The sequence below is a fragment of the Physcomitrium patens genome, chromosome 9, assembly GCF_059467195.1.
Source record: "Physcomitrium patens ecotype Gransden chromosome 9, ASM5946719v1, whole genome shotgun sequence".
Classification (NCBI taxonomy): Eukaryota; Viridiplantae; Streptophyta; class Bryopsida; order Funariales; family Funariaceae; genus Physcomitrium; species Physcomitrium patens.
Window position 1 is genome coordinate 3,874,616 of NC_143418.1, and position 27,784 is coordinate 3,902,399.

General features: G+C 38.3%; 4 protein-coding genes across 9 annotated transcripts; 2 read left to right on the forward strand and 2 right to left on the reverse strand.

Annotated features, from left to right (window-relative positions):
- Window positions 1–401: 401 nt before the first annotated feature.
- Window positions 402–6,297, forward strand: LOC112286551 (tubulin-folding cofactor E). Of its 5 annotated transcripts, none has more exons than XM_073536179.2 (15): window positions 402–1,148; window positions 1,334–1,682; window positions 1,955–2,137; window positions 2,340–2,386; window positions 2,785–2,937; window positions 3,061–3,135; window positions 3,387–3,505; window positions 3,618–3,733; window positions 3,908–3,969; window positions 4,084–4,191; window positions 4,342–4,376; window positions 4,835–5,004; window positions 5,354–5,430; window positions 5,598–5,675; window positions 5,971–6,297. In XM_073536179.2, exons 2-15 carry the CDS (start codon window positions 1,340–1,342, stop codon window positions 6,064–6,066), a joined length of 1,662 nt encoding a protein of 553 aa, XP_073392280.1. In that variant the 5' UTR covers window positions 402–1,148; window positions 1,334–1,339; the 3' UTR covers window positions 6,067–6,297. The 5 variants fall into 5 exon arrangements, with proteins under 5 accessions (XP_073392280.1, XP_024384283.1, XP_073392281.1 ...); XM_024528515.3 differs by having other exon boundaries at window positions 402–1,143; XM_073536180.2 differs by having other exon boundaries at window positions 402–1,139.
- Window positions 6,298–8,853: 2,556 nt separating this feature from the next.
- On the reverse strand, window positions 8,854–10,812 carry LOC112286471 (uncharacterized). Its single transcript, XM_090252965.1, has 4 exons — window positions 10,635–10,812; window positions 9,987–10,506; window positions 9,449–9,802; window positions 8,854–9,221 (listed from the first exon to the last, which is right to left on the reverse strand). The coding sequence occupies exons 2-4, from the start codon at window positions 10,239–10,241 to the stop codon at window positions 9,135–9,137; spliced, it is 696 nt and encodes a 231-aa protein (XP_090109091.1). The 5' UTR covers window positions 10,242–10,506; window positions 10,635–10,812; the 3' UTR covers window positions 8,854–9,134.
- A 2,305-nt stretch (window positions 10,813–13,117) lies between these two features.
- LOC112286439 (AP-2 complex subunit sigma) lies at window positions 13,118–15,586 on the forward strand. Of its 2 annotated transcripts, none has more exons than XM_024528323.3 (6): window positions 13,118–13,324; window positions 14,042–14,140; window positions 14,430–14,480; window positions 14,648–14,821; window positions 15,002–15,061; window positions 15,210–15,586. In XM_024528323.3, exons 1-6 carry the CDS (start codon window positions 13,133–13,135, stop codon window positions 15,249–15,251), a joined length of 618 nt encoding a protein of 205 aa, XP_024384091.2. In that variant the 5' UTR covers window positions 13,118–13,132; the 3' UTR covers window positions 15,252–15,586. The 2 variants fall into 2 exon arrangements, with proteins under 2 accessions (XP_024384091.2, XP_090109092.1); XM_090252966.1 differs by having other exon boundaries at window positions 14,648–14,662.
- A 2,415-nt stretch (window positions 15,587–18,001) lies between these two features.
- On the reverse strand, window positions 18,002–25,651 carry LOC112286529 (uncharacterized). Its single transcript, XM_024528476.3, has 7 exons — window positions 24,089–25,651; window positions 22,237–23,963; window positions 21,570–21,700; window positions 20,677–20,916; window positions 20,093–20,153; window positions 18,730–19,806; window positions 18,002–18,557 (listed from the first exon to the last, which is right to left on the reverse strand). The coding sequence occupies exons 2-6, from the start codon at window positions 23,926–23,928 to the stop codon at window positions 18,742–18,744; spliced, it is 3,189 nt and encodes a 1,062-aa protein (XP_024384244.1). The 5' UTR covers window positions 23,929–23,963; window positions 24,089–25,651; the 3' UTR covers window positions 18,002–18,557; window positions 18,730–18,741.
- Window positions 25,652–27,784: the final 2,133 nt, after the last annotated feature.

A 27,784-nucleotide genomic window follows, 5' to 3' on the forward strand; every position in this document is an offset into this window, starting at 1 on the left:
CCATAAAAGATTTAAGGTATTAATGTGAAAAATATAATAATAATAATAATAATAATAATACTTTATATTTAAAGATAAAAAAGAGTAAACCATGAATTATTGTATTCAAAAGCACTGTACACTTTATATACAAAAGATGTAGAAGACTATTTTCCAAATTGAGATCCTATGAACTGTCTATGCAGATCCTTTTCCTCACAATGGCAAACAATGGTTTAGTGCATAAATGGCGTATGAAAATCTGTTCCTTTATCTTAGAAACGAGGTACCTATTCAACAAAATTATTATCATACCACGGATTTATCACAATTATGAATTTTGGATACAATGAACTCCCCATACTCTGATGCCATCTCATAACGGCACCCACTAACAACGACCAAGAGCCCACGGAGAGAGACGACACACGGTCACCTCCACACGTGGTACCCATCGCCGCGTGGGTTCTATTCCCACCGCCGAACGGCGCTGGGGTTGATGTTGCGGCCGCTGCAGCACCGCAACGCAACGCAATGGCATGAATTGTGCACATGTGGATCGGAAGCACACAACTGCAAGTACTAGTTGGAAAGAGGAATTCGTCCCGCTGAGGAGGAGGAACGTCGACACAGGAACCCAGGCCTACGGTAGTTATTCGAATGTGTACCCGTTTGAGCCTCCTGGACTGCAGGTTGCACTGCAGTTTGTGGGGCTGAATTGATCCTGGTGCCGCAGCTCCTCCTTCCGCCTCCCTCTTCCTCCCGTCACGAATGCTCCGGCTTTCGACGTTTTGCGCACATCTCTGTGTGCAAGAGAGGCCCGAAGTGCCCCACCAGGCATTCTTTCTCAGTGCCCAGCAACGTCCTCTCAACAATGCTGGTCTCATGGAAGTCAGATTCTCAGTTCCTTCGGTTGCAATGGATTGTTGAATCTGGGAGAATAGCTGTGAAGTTTGAAGTTGACTTTTTGTGGGAGGCGGATTTGCTGCTGCTGAGAACAACCTCTCGAACGAGGACATGTGATGCGCAATATGGAATTGTCGCAGTGGTGAAATGAGCTGATGCTGTTTGAAGTTGCAGCTGGGCATCTACAAAAGCTCAATCCTTGGCCTGGATTTCATTCAAGTCCCGCTTAGACAGGGGTGGGCTTTTCAATTTGGGTTTGTAAGGTCTCATTCATTGTGGAACACATGAAACGATGCACCGTTGTCCAACTTAAGAAACAATGTGACGACCTTCTCGGGATCGATTGCAAATAATATGCTCATAACACTTTCTATGATTTTTCGGCACATGGTTTTCAGCAGCACAACTCACCCTCCTTCGATTATGTTGATGCCACATGTGCCTCCAGTCGACCATGACGGGTGGCGAAGTTGCGGATGCGAGGGTCTGTGAAATTGCAAGGCAGCAGTTGAAGTTAGGGCAGCGAGTTTCCTCCTTGAACACAGAGAAGGGCCCTCAGTTAGGAAGCGTGAAGTTCGTTGGTATCGTGAATGGGTTCAAGGGCATCTGGGTTGGGGTGGACTGGGACAGCGGCCAAGGTCGCCACAACGGCGTGGTGGACGGAGTGCGTTATTTCGACACAGTTGGAGAGAAGTCCGGCTCCTTTGTGCGGCCTCACACACTCAGCACGGGAGTATCGTTGCTGGATGCTTTGACCTCGAAATACAGAGCAAGCAGTAATAGAAAAGACGAGCCAGGTTTGTTTATCTCCCAAATCAAAAATTCGTGTGACCCATACAAGGAGTAGTAGTTTCCTGTGATAAGTTTTAACATGTTCACAGAAGATCCAAGTGGCTGATTCCTTTGACGTACACTTTCAGGACCACTCTCAATTAGGTTCCGTTGTGGTTAATAGTAGATATATGCAACCACACAGACATTCATTCAACTATCCACCTAATCTGCGATATTTGTTGCATTGTGTTTCATCAGTGATACTTATGTTACATCTTTCTGAAATTTTATGCAGACGAGGAAATGTATGTGTTATCAACGGGTAAGAAAAGACAGACAAAGGTTCCTGTGCTCCTTGTCGGCAAAAAGCAAGTGGAAGATCGGCAGGGGCAACTAGGCATTCTGCGATTAGCAGCTCTCACGTATGCAGGCGTGTGCTGTGCAGGCCCAGCGGGGCATATACGAGATGTTGCTCCGAGTAACTAACTGCCTATTATCATCGACAACAACATTTAACCATACTTTTCGCACCGCTTATGAAAAATAGTACAGGACAGCCTCCGTTCCATTTTCGTCTGATATCAACATTGATGCAAAGTCTTACTTAGTAGAAGATACATTAACATCGCATTGCCGCCACATCTGATGGGATTGTAGGTGGTGTGATGTTCCCTGTACAGGTATTGAAGAGCTCGACCTCACTGGAAACCTTCTTCCCGATTGGCACGTAAGAGGAAACCTTTTTCACCTCGCTTACTTCTCGTTCACACACAGGCAAACATATATATATATATATATATATATAGCGAGAGAGAGAGAGAGAGAGCTTGCAACCACCCTGTGTGTGCATGATGCAATAGCACAATTTTCAAGAAATTGGTGAACAATGTTTCCACAACATTGAAACTGGGAATCAGAAAGCAGGGGTGGATTTGAGTGGCAAATTTGTGAACACAAAAAAAATTGATATGAAATTGACGTATATGTTGGATTGAATTTCAACCATTACCTCAGCATCGACAAGAATGGTTATGTTTCGATTCAAGGACATAAATTCAACACACAAACCCCATGGTTGAAGGGACTTAAGGCTCCTGACGCATGGTCAAACCTGGTAATGTGCAGGAGGTCAAACGGATCTGTGATGAGCTTCCAGCTCTTCGGATTCTAGAACTGAGTTGCAGCCGCTTCCCTTTTGCGGCAGCTGCCAAGCCTCTACTCGTATCATCAAACTTGACGGGAGTTGCTCTCAACCATTGCGGTTTGACATGGAGCCAAGTACGGTACACTTAAGGCTTTGTAGACATACCCATAATCACAACTTTTGGAACATATAAGCTTCACTTTTTTTTTTTTATCCATGTCAACTAAGCTGCACACACTTATGGCAACATGATTCAGGTGGACATTTTGAAGCATTACCTTCCAAATATTCAAGACTTGTCTTTGATTGGAAATTGTATCTCAAATTTCAAGGTGTTCTATGTTCTTTTGTTTGTTTGGTTGTCAAATTAATTCATCATACGAACGTATCCAATTTAAGTAATGCATAACTAGTTCTTGGATAAAAGGTCTCACCCAACGGCGGTTGCTCCCTCTTCAATCCCACTTCTATATATATATATATATATATATATATATACATACAAGTGCTTAATTCTAAAACTGCAGGATATAAACGGGCAATCCTTGATGAAGCTGGGGGTTGGGAAACATTGGTAGGGCAGGATGGAAACGAAGATGCAGGTGGTTTTGTTCAAGGACTACAGACGTTGCGGCTCTTGAACTTGGATGACAACTACTTGGAGGACTGGCAAGAAGTGATGAAGCTCTCCAAGCTCCCAAGGTAATAAATCCTTCACCTCTCCACCTTCATTTCATGCTTTCGATTCTGGCACCCACATCACCCCCCGAAGCATACACTATGACCTATGATAGCACTTCTCTTGTGCCTGCAGTTTAGCAAAATTGTGCTTGAACGGCAATCGCTTGACGCTTGTTGAATATCTGGCAAGGTCTGGAGACAGAAACAGCACCTCTTTGCCTTTCGTTTCACTGCTCTGCCTCTACTTGGGTAAGCCTTCTTCTCACATCAATATCCTCCTTTTCAAGCTTCACCTAATTCCAGCAGGGAGAATAGAAAAAAGAGAGAAACAACAAATTGGGCATATCATTTGATGTCTTTCTGTTCCTCTCCTCGTGATGTGGCTCTAGAGAACTGGACATAATGTGTGCCCACAACTTGTAGGTAGAAACAACCTTGCCGACTGGTCCTCTGTGGATGCTTTAGACTGGTTCCCCTCGCTTCAGGTAAACACACCCAGAATGTCAATATATATATATATATATATATATATATCTATGCATTTCTAGTAGGTTTCCTGTTCTCGTGAATCTCAGCTGTAACTGTTGGCTCTGGTGTAGGATGTGCGCTTGTCAGATAATCCATTAACGGATCACAAAACGGGGACTGCAACGAGGTTCATGCTGATAGCTCGCATGGGCAGCTTGTCTTGTCTCAATGGCAGCTTGGTGAGTGAGCTCCTCATTCACACCCACTTGTTTAATTAACTCACCTGCTATGCTGTGCTCACAGTTACAAGTCATGAGGTTTTTGTTTATGGTTTTGAGATTTTGAACATTGTTACTCTTGAAGTCACACGTTTCGGATAAGTGTGGCAGATAAAACCAAGAGAGCGCAGGGACTCGGAAATCAGGTTTAGCTCTCCTCCTTTGCTTTTGCCTTGACTGGCGTATTTACTACGTGTTTGGTTTTTCTAGCGTTAACTACCTCATTCCTCATCAATGTGGATCTTTCCAAAATTTTCTCTATTTTTTTTTAAGAAACTTGTAGATTTTTAAGTATTCGTGAGGATAAAAAAGGGAGAAGAATAGATAAAACAGAATGACTTCGCAATCTTTAATGTTTTTTTGTTTTAATTTTTTTTTATCAAAGGTTAGTGCTAATCTTTTGTTTTAGACTTTTTGTTTAAGTTCAATAAATGAACTATATCGAATTTTTCAAGTGATTTGGAATTATTGTTGTTAGTAAAAAGAATTGTGAGTTTGTTTCGAATGAAATCGTTTGAGTTGCCAATTTCTAGAGCAATTGTTTTTTTCGGTTTATTTTTTGATTTTTTGATTTGTTTGAGTTATTGGGATGTAATTGATGCAGATATGTGAGGCATGTGCTCCAAACCATGAGAACCCAAAGCAAAGAAAGAATAATTAAAAGTCATCCTCGGTTTGAGAAGTTAAGGATGATCCATGATTTGCCTGAAGATATTTGGAGTTCTGGATACATCAACACTGCCAACTCCGACTCTTTTGCAAACAATTTCTTTGGTACAATGTCAATATTTTCAATTAATAAAATAAAAGAAAAAAAGAAAAAAAGATTTAAATTTAAAGGATAAAAATTAGGTAGTTGGTACAGCAATGAAAGCACGCTGTACCAACTGTACGCTCGCAAGAAAGAGGATCATATATATATATATACACAGACATACATGTATTCAGTTATAAACATGGAACTCAAGAATATACATTTTGAATTATATACAAGATGTAATTTTTTTTATAAATTACATTATTTCTGAAAATGTGAATGGGGTTTTGTTATTTGATTTTAGTATGGAATTCATTTTTATTACATTTCATTTTATTATTATTATTATCCTTCGTCAATTCACAGCGGTAACAATAGAGTGTGTTGCTGCTGGAGTTGGAGAATGTGCGTCCATCACAAAAAAACTGCCTCTTGCAACCACGGTTTGTGTCTTTGTGGACCTCCATTTCATTTCTTATCGTGACAACCCAAAATAAAAAATAATAATAAAAAAAAACTTCTAATTGATGATTTTTTGTGTTTGAAATTCATTATATGCTCTAAAAACAATGTCGAAGTCTGTTTTTTACTCAAATGCACGTCTTTGCAGATAGGAAAGTTGAAGGTGGTTTGTGAAAGTCTTTTTAAATTGCCTTCTAATCAACAACGCCTGTATTTCAAAGACCAGGCAATTTTAACCACTATTTTAATATGTCCCAATCTGTACTTTTGTGTGAATGCAAAACATCATTGCATTTTTTAAAAGCTAATTTAATATGACCTTAAAATAACTCGTGATTGTTTACATACAAATATATAAATGTATGAATGATATATCTTTAAAAATCATAATATGCAACTTTATGAATTAAGCATGTAACAATAAGGATGAAAATAAATAAATGAGTGGAATTTGAATTGAATTTAAAGGTTATATCAGATTAAACCAAATTTACATGCATTGTTGTTATCTATTTTTGCAGGATTCACCCATTCCAATTGAATTGAAAGATGATTTAGAAACATTAGCAGATGTAGGCATTGGTCCAGGTAGGATTATCATATTAGATGAAATTTAATAAAGCTATCTTAATTATGTATTCATGGTAGAATGATATTTCACAACTAAGGTTTTTAAAAATAAAAATAATTATTACAATTGAAGTAAGAAATTTTTGTGACTTTATTTTTTTGGTACAATAGAATGATTGAAAAAACAGATTAATATTTCAAGTTTAATTTATACAATCATAACATTGATTGTATTTCTAATCCAATAATTTCATTAAAAAAGGAGATTAAAATATGAATGTTTTGAAACACAATATGTTATTCTGAATTTACAAAATTTCATCTGATAAAAGTTACTTTCCTAAAAATAAAAATAAAAATACAGTACAGTATAGTACTGAATTATAAAATAGTGTCTGATTTTATTGAAATATGTTTATGTAAAACCAATCACTATTACAGACTAGTCCAATAAAAAGAAAAACTGAACTTGTATCATACTTCTTTTTAAAATAGAAATATGATTGTATAGAAATTAATTCAGTTATTGTATATCAATGAAATGTGTAATTGAAATATATAAATACATATATAGATATATATATATATATATATATATATAAGTCTTTCTTTTAGTCTTCATAACCATTTTACTTGTTGTACATACATACATACTCTCTATGAGTTATTATTCAATAAATGCTTTATTACAAAATAGTTACTAATTATAAAAATTAAATGCAAAATACCAAAGTTGAAAAATAATAATAATAATGATTTTTTATTTATTATAACTCAAATATTCGAAAATAATATATCTAATTGAAAATCATAGATAAATATAATTTAGAATATTTTAATATTAACCAAAAATTTAAATCATACAATATATATATATATATATATTTCTAAAAAATTATACAAAAATTAATGTATCTCTGTATTTTGAATACTACTAAAATGCATTTGAAATCACATTAATATAAATTCAAATAATTAGATTCAGCTAAACATAGTTCTATTAATTTTTTATATGTTGTAGTTGTTTAAATAAATTTCTAAAACTTTTTAAGTTACAACAAAAATAATAATTATACTCTGGTTTCAAATAGCTTAATTTTTAAAAAATATATATGTTCTATTACAATTGTATTCTTTGATTGTCTTTAATTACTCTAACAATTTTTCAATTTTTATTTATTTATTTATTTATAAATGTGTGCATTAAGCAAAGTTATGTACAAGTGTAAGAGAATATCAAAAATTCTATTTTAAATTAAAACCAAAATTTTGTTGTAATATCAAATAGAAATATAATGTTCAAAATATAGTATAATAATTTGACTTTATATCTAATCTTATTTTTTTTAAATGAATTAATTATCTAATCACCTTTTTATTTTTTAAAAAAATTAATTATCTAATCACCCAATTTAAATTATTTCCACAATCATACACTATTTGAGTACTAGTTTCAAATTCACTTTTAATTCAATACTTGTACAACTTCTAAAATCCATAATAGATCTCTTCATGATATGTTTACTTTGTCATGAAATTACTATTTAAGTTGAATTCATGCATTTGAACAACTTGAACACGAAAGATACCTTAATATCTCAACATGTAGATGAGAAGTACTAGTCTTGGTTTTATCTTGCTTGCTATCACCAAATAATTGGCAAACATTGGGCAAAAGAAAACTAAGATCAATATAAATCATGTGAGATTGAATTTCAAAGTCATTAATTGAAAGGGTTGGTGCAACTAGAATTGGGTAGAAACAATGGAGTATAGTGACACTTTGGTGGTGGAAGAATTGCTTTTGGCCATCTTAGTAGGTTAGTAGTAGGCTAGTAGTGATAATGATATAAAATTAAACTTTTCTACATATTCTATCCTTTGCCTTGGTCACTCCCTCTCTTCTACCAAGGCTCATTGGACTTCTCCACCCCTACACCCTAAGTTCCAATCTTAACTAGAAGGCATTGGCAAATATTTAAAATATTTATTTAAAAGAATTGTTAAAATTGCCCATAAATCGGCGAAGAAAAATAATTACCATGGTACCTGCGGCACATTTTACTGACCTGGCCCACTTGAACAATTTTGAAAAACAATGCAATCAATTTCCACCGACAGAGCCTTCCAACGGTCCCTGTAAATTACTGTAAGCAACGAGCACATGAAGCCTAGTCATGCAGATAATGAAGCCTTTTTGCAGTGGAATATTCTATCAAACATGGACTACCCCTAGAAAGGTGGAAGTCGGTGAAGCCTTTTTAGATACAAACCTATCCAAAGAACAGTTTGTTTCTCTTAGTTAAAGCTGTGAAAACAGTTACATTGACAATGCCCAGGAAGACCTGCCATGTCAGTGACACAACCCATTTGGCTAATTAGCAGAAGCAGACCTGCTCCATCTAGACTATGAAATTTGATTCCTCAGCGTTATCCCTACACACAAATTCCCATGCCCAAGGTATCCATGAACATCAAAGCTTGATAGTATAGATACCAGTAATGATCTTCACAGTCTACAGAACGTTCAACCTCGAAAACACCACATCAAGTGGAAACATGTCGTCGTGTTTCAAATGAGTTGGAATTTCTCGAGTAATACAGTTGGTTGGCATGATCCCAAAGGACCCATGTCGTAAAAGGAGTACTTCAAACACAATTAAAACATCCAGGGCAAGACCAGGTGGTTAGACAAGTGACCTTCATGTCACAAGGCATCTGCTCATCATACTAATGGCGAAGGCTTCTTACAATCCACACAAGACCAAGGGTAGCAACCAGATTAACGACAGGAGCTTGTGGCACCAACTCATGTGGAGATTAGAAGGAGGGGAGGGAGAGGAACCGATATCTCAACATTCAATTACAACTTGAGGTGGTTGTTGAAAGATGCTGAAGATCAGCTAGAGATATGTTGTACACCGTTTCTACTGTCCGGAGTCTACATGGAATCCACGTCTTCTCGCTGTCCAAGTCTAACACTGAGTTTCATTCATTTTTCTCTTTAGGGTCTTTTACAATGGGGACTAAGTGGACCGCAGGGTATATACAGTGTTGCGATTTCTTCAAGGTCAAACTTGAAAAACAAGGTACATTACCCGTTGATAGGCTCTGGTCATAGTTTTGAGGACCTTGTTTTGCAAGCATTGGTATGAACTTTAAGATCCTGGTATTGAATCACTATGTCGCAATCCATCTGGAGCTGCAGCAAACGACCATCACAGTAACTGAGTTCAACTTGGAGATTCGAAATCTTGAACTTGCAGTCAAAATGAATCGAATTGACCTAATAATGAAAGTTAGGCAGGCAAATTCACAAATCAGGGTTAATCCTGAGCATCACTGACGCTGTCATGAAGCGCAGTGGAGAAAAAGGTCCAGTTGAATACTATGTATCATTATATTTTTACCAGAGTAGATGAATCATACCTTCATTAGTGACTTTTTTCCAAATGTGTACACTTCTGCAGTTGTTACCCCAGTAAGTTTTAGAGGCAAATTGTTGTTGTCTGCATCCCTAAGAAGGTAGCGACCCTCCGGTTGGAAAAACTCTCGGTTGTCAACAGAAAGCGGTATCCCAATGGAAGTGTTGCCATGTGCGTGCAGACGGAATGCTGGCAATGTGGTGTTCTCTAGCATTACGTCGCCGTAAGTGACATTCAAATGTACAGTGGAATAGCCAACGCTGATCCGGTTTGTGTTAGTTGCCAGGAGAAGGAGGGTGGAGTTCAAGTACAATACAGTAGGGTTCCCTGCATTGGTTGTTCCGTTTGCTACCTGAACCTGAACCAAGAGCACGCAGCACCATGATCAGCAGGCGGTGTTTTTTTTTTTCTGAATTTTCTCCTGCTGAGCACAACATTCCATTCCGAAGTGTTTTCGGACATCATAGCGTACACATAACTAGAGAAATGAGGAGAGAGTAGGAATTGAGTGCACCCGTTTCTCGAGCATTGAATGCTCCTACCTTAATGTCGTGCAAGGTGACTCCCTGAAGGACCAACGATGGCGATTTCGGTTTCACGACGAGCCATATAATACCTCCCAGGCACCCGAGCACGAGGAGTAGCACCAGCAGGGCAACGAGCAGGCACGCAAAGCTACGAAGCCATCTCCTCCTCGCTGATCGCCTGGCGGCCCGCTCCTCGTCAAACACCAGGCTCCTCTGCGACGAGTGAGGATCATGTGCCACTACTTGCCTGCCTCCCTTCCATGCCTCCATTTTATTTTATTTTATTTTATTTTTTAATTCTTACTGTAAAACATCCACGGAACAGCACACATGAAGCAGGCCAGAATATCTCTCTGACCCCGCCTGCGCGAGCTGGCACCTCCCAAAGCCGTCCGCACCCAAGTTCATCCTCCACCACCACCCTCGTTCCCACAACTCATCAATTCCAATAAAAAAAAAAAAAAAAAAAAAAAAAATGGATGCTCGTCTCCTCCGCCTCGTGCTCTCCGCTCGATTCGACGTGCTACACCACCACCTTAAGAGATCCACAGAAACACACACTTACACATTTACAAACACACACACATACACACTCTCTCTCTCTCTCTCTCTCTCTCTCTCTCTCACGAACAGAGCAACACCCGGCAAACAGAAAAATTCTACCTAAAGTTCAGTTGATCTGTTGGATCAAGCACCCTGGAGGGAGCCTCCAAATTGACTCTCCAGCTTCGTGCAGCCAAAAATCCCGCAGAACGACAACAAGTATATATATATATATATATATATATATATATCTGCAACCCAAGCCACTACTGGTAGTGCACTCCTCGAAAAATGAGTTGCCGAGGGAATTGGGAAGCTGACAGACGAGGGATCAGGGGTAGAATGAGCTGGAAAAAGCAGGGAGGGGGGAATAGCAGTGGCAGTTGCAGGAGTGGATAAACGAGACAGATGATGGCGTGCAGATCTAGCGATTCAATGACGCAGTGGTGCAGTGGAGTAAGAGGGAGGACGCGGGGGCTGGTGGGTGCGTGAGCATGTGCGTGTGTGTGTGAGTGTATGTTCAAGTGGGTGGGTGTCAGTGGAGGCGAGGCCAAGAGCGAACGGCCCGGCAGTGAGGTCCCAGCGATAGAGCGACAGCAGCTGCAGAAGATCAATCTTCTGTCTGTGTCTGTTCCCTTTCTTCTGGTCTCTGCAACGGCACCATGCTATGTTGAGACGCAGCCCAACCTCGCCGCTGACTCCTCGCCGCTAGATTTCTGCAAAATGGGGGCGTACCCGGGTCCCCCGCTAGTACCCGTGGGCGGGGCTGGCGATGGATGATGATGGCCCGCCTTTCTCCTTCCGGGCAGACTCAAAAATATAAACATTCTTGTCTTCCTGCCCTCATCTTGTGCAGTTCCTAATGAAGCGCAGGATTGTAATCGCGCCTGCATTCTTCGTTTGTTTGTTGCGTCTCTTCAGTTGCGGATAATATGTGTCGGATAGAATAGGTATTTATGTGTTGATTTTGGATTCCTTGAGCGCATTCAGAGTGGGTGCGCGTCGGTGAGCGTTGGTTGCTTGAAATAGGGAGACTTTTTTTTCTTGTTCTTCTTTGTGAAGAGACCGAGTCGCGGAATTATTGGGGAACTGGTAAGCTGGCAATCCTTCTGCGTCTTCAAAGCTGATTGACTCAGTCCTCCTTCGAAGGAACCTCATAGTGGGGCCAACATAGTGTGTTGCAGTCGGGCAACTAAACGGAAAAAACTAAATGACGAGCACTTTGAGCGACAATTTGAGACACTTCGCAATTCTGCGTGTAGAGTGATTGAAGTAAAGAGAGGCTACAACCATGAAGCAATGAGCATAAGTTCTAGGGATTCCCATGATCTGTTTCTCCGCCATCGTGCTCTGCAACAGCAATCGCTACAACTGTTGTGGTAATTACTCTCTCCGAAGATGATGATCATCATCGTCTTCGTTTATTTCCTTGAAAAATCTTTGTGGCTTTACAGGCTAGCACGGACTCATGCAAATCAATTGGGTTTCGACGGCAAGTTCGATGTGGGATTGGGAAGAAGATGGTGGAGACATTTTCCAAGTATTGATGCAAGTCAGTTGAAGTCCTGCAGTGCGTGCAATTCTTTATCAATCAACCAAAAATACATTTGAAATGTTTTTTCCTTTCTTTTCTTTTTTTGCTTTCCTGTGTGCTAATTGGAAGGACATAGGATCTGATCAGAGGTGGCTTGCTTGTAATGTTTATCTCACCACATTCATAGAACCTTGTTTGTGAGATGAACTCAAGAGGTTGAGCAATGAATTAACATACAAAAAATTTGAACACACAACATTGTCTATGTCTCAGTATTCAAGGTACCATCTTCACATGAAATCTAAGTGACTTGTATGTCTGTTTTGGCTTTAGAATTTAATTCCTTTTGTTTTTTTGGGTAGAACGTCTAATCTAGACTCGTATTGGCTCATTTTTTGTAGAATATTGTTGCTTAAGTGAGTTACAGTAAATAAGCACTTGTGGTGGAAAAAATATGTATTTAATAATATCAACAAATATCTTATTATTTTATAATAAATTAGTCTAATACTTTAAATTTTGTATTCTAAATAAAATTTGAAAGCATTACATTTACTATTGAGAGTTTTCAATAAAACATATTTTTTTAATTTAATATAATTTTTTTGTATATACAGTTTTTTCAAATATTAAGTATTCATATATACATACACACACACATGCACACGCACACACACATATATATATATATATATATGCAACATACACTAGCAACGACATTATAGCTAAATTTCATTTCATACTTTAATGCAAAAGTAAACACAATAAAGATTCCTTTCTAAATGTTTACAATTCAAATATAAAATTTTAACACTTTATTTAATCTATGTACAAAAACATGATATAACATTTTAACCACAATTTATATATATATATATATATATTTATAATTATTTATCTATAAATCCGCAAATATTTGCACTTAATGATTATTTAAATATATTTAAGGTGGAAAAGTCTAATTGTTCAACCTACTTTAAAGGCCATCAAACCACAAAACCTGTGACCAAGACAAATGGAAATAAGACAGAGACATTATATCTGACACGGTGTCAGAACGAACAGAATCGAAGAGGAAGGATGAATGAAGCCCCTGTACCGATCCAATCAGGTCTTCATCCATCCATCGAACGGCTCTTTCACGGGCTCTGCGTTGCTGAAGCTCTTGTCAAAGCTCGCTCACCATCGCTCGTGCCCTCGCGCGCAATCTCTCGCATCTGCGCAATTGGCAGTGGAAGCTCATCGACAGACACCGCATCACAGTCCAGTAACCATGGTGAGGCTCTCTCTCACACCCATCTCGCAGCTTTTGGGTTGCAGCTTTCATTTCTTCCACGCTTGGGCTACTTGTTATGAGGAGGTCGTAGGGAGTTACTGCTCAATAGGTCGGATTATTAGTTCGGATGTAAAACCGTATTTGGGTTTCGATCCATGAGTTTCTGGGGCTTTTTGAATGCAAGGTGGGTGTTTTCTTTGTGTTTTCATCTTGACGTTTTTTTTGAGTTTTTTAAACTGCTGTTACTCTGTTTAGTATTGTGTGTTGTGAATGTGGGTGGTGTTTGGTGCTTTTTAGGGTTAGGAGTGTGTCTGAAGAATTTTGGTTTGTGGGGATTGGTGCTGTGCGTGATGTTGGAGCTGCGTTGGATTTGGCTTGTGGTTCAGCTAGAAAGTTGTGGCTGGCGTTTCGCTTGGAGCTAGACTTGTGCTATGTTATTATTTAATTTGATTTTGATTTTGTTAGGGTTTTTATGAGCTGATTTGATTGAAACAATTGAGTTTTCGTTTTTGTTTGTTTGTTTGTTTTTTTGGTTTTTTTGGTTTTTTTGGTTTTTTTGGTTTTTTTTTTTTTTTTTTTTTTTTCTGAACTCAAACAATAGCGGTTTCCTTTTTATGTACCTAGATTTTTTGCTCACTGTGCAAGTGATGTTCTTAGAACGCTAAGATGTATGATCAAAGCTAGTATTGATAGTTGATGACGTTGATTTTGGAGCAGATTCGATTTATACTTCTTCAGAACCGGCAAGGGAAAACTCGCCTGGCTAAGTATTACATTCCGTTGGAGGACTCGGAAAAGCACAAGCTGGAGTATGAGGTATTGATAAATTTACTTCTTGAGAGTCTTCGTCAGTGTTCACTAATTTTGTATTGTGAAACTGTTCTAATATCGCTTAAAATGTATCTTTTTTAACAATTGCAGAAGTAGATTCATGCATTGATAAGTAAACTTTATATCTGGGGGTGACACTTTTCATTGATTGCATGCTTTCCGTATGTCATTTGGACCCTTGAACATCACTTTTAGAATAATAGTCCAAACTCTACGTGATCACATGGACGTCGCAGTATGCAGGTTTGTATTGAGCTTTTCAGCGCGTGTGCAGGTTCACAGGTTGGTCGTTAACAGGGATCCGAAGTTCACCAATTTTGTTGAGGTGAGGGTCCTGCCAATTTTACCAGTCGGTGTTAGCATATGTTCAACTAATTATTTTCAGTAGCCGCAAAGTGACTGGACTTAAGAACCTCATGCCACCAGCTCCCAGCCGGCTTGGGTATGAAGCACTTCATCCTTGTGGTGATTCTCTTTGAACATATTGTGCAGTTTCGAACACACAAGGTGATTTATCGACGTTATGCTGGGCTTTTCTTCTCACTGTGCGTTGATATTACGGACAACGAGCTGGCGTATCTTGAAAGTATTCATTTGTTTGTGGAGATATTGGATCATTTTTTTAGCAACGTCTGTGAGCTGGATTTGGTTTTCAATTTCCATAAGGTACACGCGCGTCGTTTCTTCTGGCATTTGACGCATGTGCAGTCTATATATTCGATAACAATGCATCGTGCACCTGGATGTACCCGGATGTAGGCAATAGAATCTATCGTGGATTATATGACGCTTTTTAGTGTTTGTTTTCAAGTGTGTAAGAATGACACCATTTTCATCTACTGACAGGTGTATTTGATATTGGATGAGTTCATTCTTGCTGGTGAATTGCAAGAAACCAGCAAAAAGGTAACCACTGTATAAATTGTTCATAGAGATTTTTTGGTTGCTGGTATACACATTAGTTCGCTCAGTAAGCATTTCTCTAACTGTTTTTTCTGTCTTGGGACGTCGCTATGTCTTTTGCTAAAAGGTGAGATGATTTTGTCTGCTGCAGGCAATTATTGAAAGAATGGGCGAACTGGAGAAACAAGACTAGATTTTATCCTTCCAGTTTTTGGTTTGAGTTTCATCTCACAGCTTAGAAAGTCGGTATGTCTTCTGGGTTGGGCGTGAGAAGTTTTTGGTCTCAACTCTTCATCGTTGTGTGAACCTTGCTTGCTACAAGATTAAAGAACAGATTCTTTTAGTTGTAGACATGATGTATTTCTATTCAAGTTTCAGTAGGTAGGTTAAGCCTATAAAGACGAGGCAGGATCATCAGCTTACTAGATTAAAGATTCATTTTCAGAATGGAGACAAGAGACCCAATTTGTGAATTGTTACTGTGGCATGTTGCCTTTATAGCAAGAGGAAAATTGTGTTGCTTCTGAAGTGTTTTTTCTTGTTTATAATTCAAATCAACCATGTTATTCACTTCGATTAAAACTCTTGGTTTGTGTTGTCCCCAGATTACCACATTATTTCTCAGTTAAACTCCTATTCAATTCAGGCCGAGTGCTAGCTTCGAATGATTTGGTTTATGAGTGCTTAGAAATTTTGCAAGTTGAAATTGAAAAGTAGTACTGGAGGTATTAGCAAATTTTGCTTAGCTACTCTTCGATATTTGTCGTGAAACAACAAAACCTAGGAAGTTATATCGTAGGATTTGTTTTGGATATGTCTCTACAAACTTACAGGAAAAGGTTTTATTTCAAACATAATAACTTCAATGTTAGGTAATTATAATCATCTACATACAACACAGCCTATGCTAGTAGAGAGAAGAGGCTATAGGAAGCGAAGTAATGACTTATTTGTAATGAAAGATTTACAAGTTAGATTTTTAAGGAGACTAAAGCTATCATATTCAAACGTTATAGTGTAAAAAAAAATAAAAATATATGATAAATTTAAAGCCTTAAATAAGTTATTTCAAAATTCATAAAGATTATTCATAATGCCAAGAAACCAAACTCTCTTATAATATTAATATTATTTAGTGAGGAAAAAGCAGTTAACTAAAAAAGTATACAAGCATTCATAAAAATTATATCTATATATACGACTAAAGTTGCATGAATGATGTAAATCTAAAAAATAATTGATGCTTTATAGATTTGGCCTTAAAGTCTACATGATATTTATTTTAATAATTTTTTTAATACAAAGATAATATCTTTGTATAATTTTTTTAGAATTTTTATTCTAATCAATGAAAATATAAAGAATCTGCAAGCAATATCATAAATTATAATTTTTAAAAATTTTATAAGTTTTGAAAACTATTAAATTTGATTTTAAACTAAAATAATACAATTAGATATAATAGAAATTATAAAAATGTAACTCTATTTAGATATTTTCAAAAAAATAGATTAATATTAGATTTTAGTAATTATAAATTTAAGTTATAAAAAAATATCATTTTAATTTTATTCTATATGATTTTTAAGAAAAATAATATATATATATATATATATATATATTTGAACCTCCACTATTTAATATAATCTATTGCAGATTTAGGTAATAATTAGCAGATATCAAAGTAGAAAGTAGTTATGCATAGTAATATGTGCTTTATCCCCTCCTTCGCATGTTACTTCTCTTTTCCAATACACAACTTCTATTTGCTTATAAATCACTTCACTAAAGCAATTCCCTTTTCAAAGATATAAAATTGCCTAGTGAAAGTGATTATTCTAACAATGCAACTATTAATCTTAAAATGCATATACTTATAGCTTTTTAAGATTATAAAGCAAGGTAGTATAGTATGAACCTCAAAATATACATAACATGGACAAAACCAAATTCTTTTATTGCATGGCATGTAAAAAAACCATTGCCTAATGCCAAATTAAAGGTTCTAAAATGCATAAATTATGATCACAATTGATTTGCCACCAATGCAAATAGAATCTTCTACATTATAGTAGATCTTTCTAAAACATTCTATGAACTTAATAGAAGAATTAACTTGTTAGTTAAGAAGCTAAGCTATATTAGGTGGCTTTCTAAAAAGCTTCTAGAATTTAGAAATCAAGCCATATAATAGATTTAGAACCATAAGTTTTTTTAGGAAGCTTCTTAAGTCTTGGTTGATAGTCATCTACTAGCTAGCATGGCAAGACATGAAAAGCTTGGACTACAAATCTTTGGTCTTGCATTTAATATAAGTAGATACAAGACTAAGACCATTTTCACTCTTTTAAAGTCATTTCTTGAATTTGTTCTTCTTGTGGCTTTAACGCCTTCTTGTTTCTTGACATTAATCATAGATTATTATCTTATTGGCTATATTATATCTTTCTTTTCTATACACGTCTTAGTCTTGATTTCTTGAAATTATTCTTTCTTCATTGAAGTTTTGAATGTGTTCTTAATACCAACTTAGATATTATTACTAAAACAATCAAAAAGCTTTAATGTCTAAACTCTTGTTGAAAGAATGGCAGAAAAAAATTGACAATAATATAAAAATGGCTAGAAAGAAAGTATTACTTCTTATACTAAAATTGATTTGTTCTTAACAAAAAGTGACTATCGATGCTTTTTGCAAATAGAATATTAAAAATCGAATGTATAGATGTTGATATTGATATTGGCATAATTTTAAGAAATATTAATACATTAGAAGTAAAGAAAAATATATGATTTATACACATGTATCAATAAATTAATTTTGCTATATTGCATCTTAATTGAAAATTAAAAGATATTGTAGATTTTTGCAACAAGAATGTAAAAGTCATTCTTTAATAAGAAGATTGATTATTTAAAAGAAATTTACATTGATTCATGGCATTGGAGGATCAAACAATCAACTTTGCATTAATTTCTAACATTCACCAATATACATGAAGGCATTAATATAAGAACTTTCTTGAATACTAGGAAAGATGCAAATATAAGTATTCAATTTTTTCGTAATCTAGAACTGTACATTGTATGCACAGACAATTTCCTTGCAGCTCAAGAGCAGTCTGGTTTAACCTGAATAAAAAAAATTAGTTACAACTTCTGATGACTTAGGACAATTAAAATCACATGAATGAGCTGAATCCAATTGCACAACACATAGAAAAGCACACCGTGTTCAGGAGATTCCTGTCACAGATAACGCATTGACAGACCATACATTTGAAAGCATTTGGCACACTTCAATCTGAAATTCAGATGGCACAACATGACCACAATTCTGCTGCATGATAAACTCAAGACTTCTGCTTAACCTACTGAACAAACAATTGGCAGTCAACCCTCTCATTCTTAAAATATCGATCACTATATCCAGGCAGATGTTTCCTGAGCATGGGTTGATGAAGGTTAGCACTTTGGTAATCACTCAATGCCTGGTGACCTAGATCCATAAAAGAAAAATCGTCAAAACAATGGAAAATGTTAAGGAAAAAATATTTAAACAAATTGACCTGTCTTCTCTGTGCACTATCAACGACCATGCTAACACAACCTCATCATGCAAAGTAAACTGACACATAATGTCAGATAACTAGCTTGTGAGAACAGATTACCTGATATAAAGGTCAGCTAGTAACAAACTCATGATGAGGCGAAAGCTGTTGGGTGGAATTATCCGAATCATCTTGTACTGCACTAATTTGATTGTAGTGCCCGTTACTCATGGTTGCGGACGACTGACAATTGTTGCTGACACTTTTAGTCCTACTTTCGAAATGTTCCACTCCGTTCAGCTGGTTCATCTGATCGTTCACATCCATGTTGTAGGTACTCTTTACGAGAATAGGAGATACCAATGAGGATCTAAGTTGATTTGTATCACAATGGCATAATCCCAGAGTGAGAGACACACCAGTACTTGTCGTAAGGGCAGCAGAAATTGTTCTAGACGAATAATCCTCATTCCCGTATCTGTGTCCGATGTTGCTATTATATGCTGCAAACGTCCCACTAGCAACGCTAGGTTCAATCTGATCGACTATGGTAGTTCCTTGTTGGGAGATAGTATATCCATTTTCGTCTTGATTGATCTGATTCAAAACTTGACATTGAGTACCAAAATCGACGTCACTTTTCCGTTGCAAGTCTAATTCGCCGCCAGAGGAGAAATTTTGGGTCCGTGCGCAGCTCTCACTAGCTTCAACATCCATTCCGGGGTGCATTAGCGTTGTTGATGAAGTCATGTTGAAAGCATCTGAACCAGATGTTCTCGGCTTCTTGGCTTCTCGACCCTCCTGATTATAGTTCCCAGCAGCACCAATATCTAGATGATGACTCCTAGGAATTAGCTGTGAATAAAGTTCTGCATTAGTGTCGGAAGATATCCCTCCAGCCTCCGAAACGCTAGCTCCAGTGTCGTGTTCCCTATCTTCGTTCCTTTTTAATCCATTCGGCAACCTGGAGGACTGTGCACCTGCGCTGATCTCTTGTAGCAAGCCTGTGTGACCTCTCCCTCCCTTATACTGCTCATATGTATGGCTTTCAATATCTACTTGATCTCTGGCCATTCTTTCGGACTGAGCTAAGGCTGCAGTATGATCTCCAGGGTACTCTTTTTGTTCCTCTACGTACATCTCCTCTACCATTGGCTTCCACAGCCGTACTCGTGCGTTGATGAACCAATTAGAAACCTGCTCGCATGCAAGTCAACAAAACATCGTAGATTCAGATATTCATTTTCTGCTACCTGATGACTGATCTTCTCACTGTTCAAGCGTTCTGGAGTGGAGGCTTGTAGGGAAGGGCTTCCAAGCCACCCGCAGTGATATCGTTATGATATTTATGGAAAACATGCAAAATGTATGCGAGTGCATGTAAACATAGACTGCAAACTATCAAGTTCAATCTTTCTAGAGCCTTCTGAGCTATCATTATCATATATATATATATATATATATATATATAGTTGTGTCAAACCTGGCTCCTTGTTAGTCCAGTTTGCTTCGCAAGTGACATCTTGTCCACGTCTTTGGGATATCTGATCAATTTTTTTCAGTACATATGTGAAGGATTAGTACGTGCACACAAATTTCCAACTGAATAAACTGACGGTTACTTCGACTGCTTAAGAACAGATAGATCAAATGCCAAAACTTAATGTTCCTCAACATTTGATCGTGCTACTAAATACAATCTTGAATATAAGGTATGGTTCCAGAACATTCTTCATCAAAAGAATGAAGTGTCTTAACTAGTTGAAAAGTCAATGATATAATTCTGCCAATTATTCAAGGGTACGAATTGAATTTCTATCATGTTGCTGTGACTGAAAAACCAAGTTTTGTTTTCTGTTTCTTTGTCGGGTACCAATAATGCTACTGAAAATCTTTTCGGTTCCAATAAATAATATTTACAGATGGTAAATAGGAATGCTATTCTATTATTCTTTAACTTACAATAACCTGCGAGTGATCAAATTCCAGTTATCATGATGGTTCATTTTGCTTAGTACTTTTAACTCAAATCATTGAAATCTGATTGTACTAGATAAGATATCTTACGGGTGTAAGAAGTGTTCAAAAAGCCACGCCCTCAAAACAGATACAGCGCGTTCGGGAAGGCCTCGCTGTGGCCTCCAGGCATGCTGTTGGAGCATTCCAAGTTGCTGGAGTGTGCGCTGCTGACGTATCTGCTGATCAACGTATCGAATTCTAGAAGTTTCACCTTGACCTGTTCTTTCGTCCTCTCCGAAAGATCTTTTGACAATCTTCAGTTGGCTCCCAATAGCGTCCTTCAAACATCTGAAACATTTCAAGTAACACTGCATGTTGAGATTCGAACAACATGTAGAATTTTTTTGTCAAAGCCAAGAACGCCCTCAATAATAATAAAAAAAAAAAAAAAAAAAAAAAAAAAAACTATTAAGTGGAATGAATGTGAATAGATCAGTTAGACTTCTGCCAGTAAAGCCTTACTCCTTCCTAATGAATCACTAAAACTAACTTGGATCTGGCTGATTAATTTTAAAGGATATTTCAGTAAGTGATAATTTCTCTCGTTCTAATTGGTCAAATTGTGCGCAAACCTAGCTAGGTGACTAACTAAACGCCAATGCGATTGGCCCATGATATATTTGCATGTCAGCTCTGTATTATCATTTACACAAGCACATAAATGATAACTTTAAAGTCAGTATATACACGTTGATCTGAAATTTAGATTGGTCTGAACTGGTGGACCCTATGAGTGAATTAAGAGGCGACAAACCAAGATTTCCATGTAATATTTTGATATCTCCTCTTTATAAAGTCAGGTAATGTTTAGGGATTAATTAAAGTTGGGACTGTAAGTCAGAAAGACTGTGTTTCAATACTATATACAAAATCAGACAGGTCATGAAAGGATAAGTCTTCCTTCAAGCTGCCAACGGAGACATGAAGCATAGAATGCAAACCTGAAGTGACGGGACATTGCTTGGAGGGCCAATATTGTGTAAGGAGTCGCTGTACTAGGTCCTGCTTGGGAATTGAATCCGGTGATGACTAGCTGCAGGTGCTCACAGTACCGGCGATACCTGGTTTCAACCTGCAAATGACCAGGATTTTCTATAAGAAAACAGCATCACTACATGGAGTATCAGAACAGAAATAGCCTGCTCGATACGGATACGCACGATGAAAACGTTGTAAAAATGAGGACTAATTTGTTTGTATAGCAAGGACTAGAAGTAAAAATGCGAGCGTTGGGAATTCAGCACTTGTTTGTACTGTGAACGCACAATAAATAACAACATTTTCCAAATATCACTGGACTTAATCATCTTGGTACCTTCGATTCAGGTGACTTTAACTCTAGAATATAAGAACTCTGGCAATTTTTTTCGATTTAGAGTAATCCAAGACACGCTAGCTCAGCCGAGAGAAAGAGCGCACTTGATCGATTGTAGATTCAGCTCTTCCAAAGAACTATAATAGTGGCAGTTAATGACATCAGATATCCCTTCGAATTCTACAAATGCCCAAGGGTCAAGGTAACGCCATATAATATGTAGCGTTCCAGTTCATTTCGCGTTACAGTTTTCCTTTTGTAAAAACAATTGATAAAGAACAGATCAAAATTACCTCATCGAGCATAAGGTTGAGCTTTTGCTTTTTCAGCTCTAGATCAACTCGGTTTTCACACCTGGCTGCATCTGCAAGTTCCTGAACCGTCTCTGAGTCAAGAGGAAGTTGAGAGACAGTCACAAGTGATGATGCGGTGACGAACAATGCTGGATCTCTGACGGAATCAACTTCGCCGGCGAGCATTGCAGAACGGTCGTCTCTCCCAGTATAAGTTAGGTTTGCGTCAGCACCTATAGATCTTCCACCAGCAACGCTCCAATGCTGCTGGTCAGGAGATCTAATAGGCTTTGGAGGTCGTTTCAGCGGCGTCACACTACAGACTTCGTTGAGAATGGCTTGTGCAGATCGTTCGAATTTAGAGGCTGAGATGTGGTTACTCGATCCGGCTGTACCTGATGGGCCACTGTAGTTACTGGATTCTAAATGCTTTCTACCTCCACCGCTGTTGTGCTTTTGTAGAAATCTTGCCCCTATTCCCACAACATCATCCCTTGATGGGGTTCGGAAACGACTCAGGTCAGCATTAGCTCCTGTCAGATACCTTGAGGCTAGCTCCTTAGTCTTAGCCATTGCAGCTGCTTGTGCTGCAACAGCATTCATGTGTTCAGATTCAGATAGTTGTCCTCCCGATGAATTGAATTGGGATTGATGTGAAGATAAAGACAGAGACAAGACCTGACCAGTGGTGGATGATCCGTGTGAACGGTCCATGTGCAAGCTAATTTCAGATTGGAGATGATCTGTTCGTTGCATGTGTGATAGATCTGCGTGACTTGCACGTGACATAGCATATTGCGGCAAATCTGTATCAAACTGGGATTGATGGTTTTGGTTCGACTCTGCATTCATCGGAAGAAATGGGTGCTCGTTTCCTCCATTTCGCCAGTTGTAGTGATGATTTCCGTCGTGGCTTCCTGAGTGTTCGTGAAGAGATAGAATTGGGACTGCTCCTGTAGATTCAAGAGCTCGCTGTCTCACTGAACCGTGTGCAAGAGACGCATGGGATATGAATGGAACGCCAAATTGTTGTTGGCTTTGGTCCGTGGAAGATTGTTGGGCAGAAGTACCTCCGTGCTGTGAAGGATACAGTGATGTGGTAACTAGTCCAGCTTGGCGTCCATCAGAATGAAACCCTGGGTTTGAGAATCCTGCCGCTGCATTTACATAGTACAACTGTGCCATTGAGTCATCATGGTGGTTAGATGAAGTGTAATAGATACTCCCTTGATCACTTTCACTGCCATCATTAAAGGACCCTCCATGCAATCCACCGATAAGTAGCTGCGCAGTTGTTGTGCTTGTGGGAGCCGCCATCATCCCACTTCCACTAATGAGAATGTTTTGCATATTAGAATTACCATACAATCCTCCTCCATTTATATTATCCCAGCTATTGCACTCGGGAGCTGGTGACGATCGACCTGGAAAGCTTCCGGAAGATGGAGAAGGCTCATGATTTGTATATAGAGTCTCGATCGAGGGGCCTGATGAGTTTTGAGCTGCTCCTTCTTTGGATGATTTATGCGCATGTGTCGACTCGTTTTGTTCTTTGAGAGGGACATCAAGGACACCTGCCCCGGTCAGAAAGTTATACGAGTCGGAAGCCATCAGTGACCCGTTGTAGGAATCAGTCTGCAAGTTCTTGTCGGAATCAGCCCCGTAAGCTCGAAGAGGCTCCGATGGATCCATGTGAAGACTTTCGAAATGCAATGATCCTTCGGTACCTGCGCAGAATGATCACGTAGCATGTTCAATAAAACTGAAACACTGTCTGAATCAAAAATATGCTTTATGCACTACCGAGAAAAGAATTTTCATATGGGTAGCAGGGAAAGTATAACGGACATACCTCAAATGGTACGGAAGAATGGCGATAAGCAGAAGAGCATTAATATAGGCTGTAAAGCCCTACTGAAAGCTGAGCTTGTTGAGAGTCGAGACCACTATGAAACAAGTCGGTAGGCGCTTGGTAGAAACAAACTCGACACGATGTTCCACTGACTTCATCACGATTGGAGCATTTCAGTGTTGATTTTCTGAGGTCATGCAGCAGAGCCCATCGATTGTCGATATCGTCCCATCGGAGCATGAAACTTATCCCTTTTCATAACTGTTGCAGCCTCCGCAACGACCCCTCCACAACACTGTACTTCAACCAGATGGGGAGTTGAGTATATAATAAACCGTGTAGGACTTTTACAATCTGAAAGTCTGTATTCAAGGCAGTACCGACTGCAATAGTAGTAGTACAGACAACATAAAAGTTAAACTATTGTACAAAAGCTCTTTTCGGCTCCAGCATTAGCAATGAAAACTGGTTGTCCTTTGGCGCTGTTCTCGATCACCATATTTTTTAACTTCCAGCTTTACGGCCCAAGACTTCCGTATTAGCCATGTATCTACATTATCGAAGAGCCAATCTATCGCTGTGGCACGTTCGTCAAGCAGAGTTCTGTAGATTACTCAACACCGATGTAACCTTATAGAATATTCAACATTGCTTTCCAGCGGAGTGACAATGCGTAGATATTCTACTTAACAATTTCAGTCCTCCATTATCCGAATCCATTAGTCATTCATGAATCACTAACACAAACTTCTAGCGAATTACTTCTATGTTTTAGCTCCTTAGTCGAAACTCTTCGACTGATTTAAAGCGTCACGAAGGCGCATGAAGTCGCCACCAGAAGATCGGCATTAGCTCTGTCATCAAAAAATGCAGGGGCGCAACCTAGCCACGTTCAATTACCTCCTGAATCCACTCTAACGTCCTCGACAAAAAGTTTTCCTAAAAAACCAAAAGTGCTCAGTAAACTACAGCCATATCCAGGCGCTGCCAAAGCATCGCACCACTTTCCACGTACACCTCTAATCTTTCCTTGGCACCTCACCTCGCACAAAATATCTACTTTCACCTTCGGGAACTTACACAGCCGCCTAACCCTGATCTCGTCCTCTCACGACTCCATCTTTCTTCCAATCTTCCACCACCACTTCCAACACTACAGCCACTGAGTCAATGTAGTTGACGAAAACACCTCCAGTTGAAATCTTCGGTGGCTGCAATAACAACTTGACCAAGTTCAGCTCTACCAGCGCCACCTTCTCGCTCCCAACTGAGTGTATGAGATGATGTATCCCGACATTTTCCTTCCTTTTACTTTCAATGTCCCTTCCGCCCCCCTTGAAGGTGGCTGAGCCTCTCCCAAACTCCGAACACAATCGCACTTACACTCAATCACGTCGAACGTCGTCGTCTGAAATCTCCGGCCCTCTTCCACACCCGGCAGCAGCGCACGAGCGTTGCCGTCGTCTACGATGGAGAGAGACGTCTCCCCTCCCGATGATGCATCTATTGATCGCCTCTTGTCTCGTCGTCCCCTTCCCTCTCAAGCATCTCCCTACTAAGCCTTCTCCCCCTTCCTGTCTCCTGTCTCCTCTCTCACCTCCCCCTCGAGAATCCCTCCCACATCCCCTAAAGTTTGTCCTTCCGAGCCAGCCCCAGCGCCCGCCGGGCAGAGTAAGATAATGTAAACTTCCACCCTCTTCGGCAATCACTTCCCATTACCTCCATTAATAAACACCATTACATGAGCCAAGCTCTTATGTACCAAATCCTGTTTCTAACAAAACTTCTTCATCCTTGCTGCTGCTCCCTCGCACCCTCCACCACGTCATCTACTACATCAGAGTTTGCTCTCCAACATTTTGCCTGCCTGGCTATCTTTCTCTCTTTTCGCCGCTTCTCTTTCTGTCGCGGCTGCCCGGACTTGGAGGTCTGCCCGGACTTGGAGGTCTGCCCTGTTCAGATCACCCTTTGTCCCTCGTCACGTTGCAAGGTACAAAACTAAATATATGTAGGTTCTGTGGATGGTTAAAAAATTTCCCTGTTTCGTTCTTTTTGCCGGCAGCAAAGGGCCGTGAATCGACTGTTTTGAAATCCAGCCGTAGTTGCTTCTGCAACCACGATTTAGATTGTCCACTGTCCAGTGTAGAGATTTAACAAAATTTGTGTTGGAATTTGTGTCTTAAGTTCAATCTTACTTAGACTAAACAGGGCTGTGTGTAATTGTGTTTAGCCGCTGGCTAGTCGATTGTTTTGAAAATCTCCAGGTGGTTCTTTCTACCCACGTTTGGGATTGGAGACGCAACATTTTGTACCGAGGTTCATTGAATCGAACTTAGACTAATCCAAGCTGCGTAATTAGTATTAGTAGTTGGTGACATGACATTAAAGTTCTAATCAAGCTTCTTCCTATTAAAGTTACATAATAGGCTTTGAGTGCATTAGCAACAATCATGGCGTTCGATGGTGAGTTTGCTAGACAGCTGCATTGATTACCTTGGCAAAATGTGGAGCGTGCTGAATTCTTCTTGAATGATTTCTCAAGAAGCTCGCCGTTGATTTTAATGCGTCTCCCTTTTTCTGCTTCAGAACCGATTTCTTGCCTTAATCAGCACACCAAAGCTATTCATCTTCAACCAGGTTACGAAAATTTACGCATCGAAGCATCACCTCTTTCCTCGTCTCTATTGGCTTTCATTTTGAGCTCCAGTTTTGGTTTTTTTTAAAAGCATATTCCACTTTGTACACGATTGCGACTGAAGCGACTTGCAAAACTCTAGGCAGTGACAAGGTGAAATAATGCATCCTAAGCTTGATTTTGATCGCGTAGCGTTTCGCAGTACAAAAGACAAAGTGACTGATTCCGCCGAAGTGGAAGAAAAGAAAAAATCCTCGGTCATTCTCGCAGCCTCACCTCACAACTTATCTGCAATACACAAAGAATTAAGTCGTAGCTCAACAAGGAAAAGGGGATCCCCATTCAGACGGAGGTGTGAAATGAGATATTTTCTATCCAATGCAGATGCTTGTGAAACATTATTTTGGTGTGAAATCAAAAGGGTGAAACATAGCTTGATTAACAAAATACACACGCATGTTTTGCTCTTCATAGGGAGCTGTTAAAGCCACACCCCAATGTTGTTAGGGAATGACACATACGAATGCATTGTGTTTTCACAAAAATGCATTGTTCCTAATTGTATTTTCAAATTCTAAATAAAGGACTATTGATATTTGTCATGTCAAATCATAACAATTTTTTTTCAGTCATGGTTTTGAGATTATGGTTGTAAGAAAAAGCTAGTTATCAACTTAAATTAGTTATCAACTTAAATTAAACATTTTAAATCTTAATCAATATTAATGTTGCATAGCATTGAGAAAAGTACTAGTATACTTTGCAAATTTTAAGTGCTTTTATTCTATTATTGTTGTATATTATTATTAAAAGAAACTTTAAAAGCTGAAAAATTTAAGAAATTAGAATGAAAATTTTAATTTTAAAATATTTTATAAAATATAAAGTTTGAGTTATATATATATATATATATATATATATATATATGATAAAATCAATCTTGATTCATTCAACTAATACTATTTTTTATAATATCATTGAGAATATAATTATAATAATAATGATATAATAATGATATAATTTATTCTTAAATTTAAATCTATAATTAAAACTTATAAATG

Excerpts from the sequence above, each read along its gene's own strand:
- LOC112286471 (XM_090252965.1), bottom strand. The coding sequence starts at position 10,241 with ATGGAGGCATGGAAGGGAGGCAGGCAAGTAGTGGCACATGATCCTCAC. Across the intron at positions 9,803-9,986 it reads TCACCTTGCACGACATTAAG|GTTCAGGTAGCAAACGGAAC; the intron begins GTAGGAGCATTC and ends CTCTTGGTTCAG. Across the intron at positions 9,222-9,448 it reads GAAAAAAGTCACTAATGAAG|CTCCAGATGGATTGCGACAT; the intron begins GTATGATTCATC and ends CGTTTGCTGCAG.
- LOC112286529 (XM_024528476.3), bottom strand. The coding sequence starts at position 23,928 with ATGGATCCATCGGAGCCTCTTCGAGCTTACGGGGCTGATTCCGACAAG. Across the intron at positions 21,701-22,236 it reads TCAACCTTATGCTCGATGAG|GTTGAAACCAGGTATCGCCG; the intron begins GTAATTTTGATC and ends GGTCATTTGCAG. Across the intron at positions 20,154-20,676 it reads TTTGAACACTTCTTACACCC|ATATCCCAAAGACGTGGACA; the intron begins GTAAGATATCTT and ends AAAATTGATCAG.
- LOC112286439 (XM_024528323.3), top strand. The coding sequence starts at position 13,133 with ATGAAGCCCCTGTACCGATCCAATCAGGTCTTCATCCATCCATCGAAC. Across the intron at positions 13,325-14,041 it reads ATCACAGTCCAGTAACCATG|ATTCGATTTATACTTCTTCA; the intron begins GTGAGGCTCTCT and ends ATTTTGGAGCAG. Across the intron at positions 15,062-15,209 it reads TGCAAGAAACCAGCAAAAAG|GCAATTATTGAAAGAATGGG; the intron begins GTAACCACTGTA and ends TGTCTGCTGCAG.
- LOC112286551 (XM_073536179.2), top strand. The coding sequence starts at position 1,340 with ATGACGGGTGGCGAAGTTGCGGATGCGAGGGTCTGTGAAATTGCAAGG. Across the intron at positions 3,506-3,617 it reads AAGCTCTCCAAGCTCCCAAG|TTTAGCAAAATTGTGCTTGA; the intron begins GTAATAAATCCT and ends TTGTGCCTGCAG. Across the intron at positions 3,734-3,907 it reads ACTGCTCTGCCTCTACTTGG|GTAGAAACAACCTTGCCGAC; the intron begins GTAAGCCTTCTT and ends CACAACTTGTAG.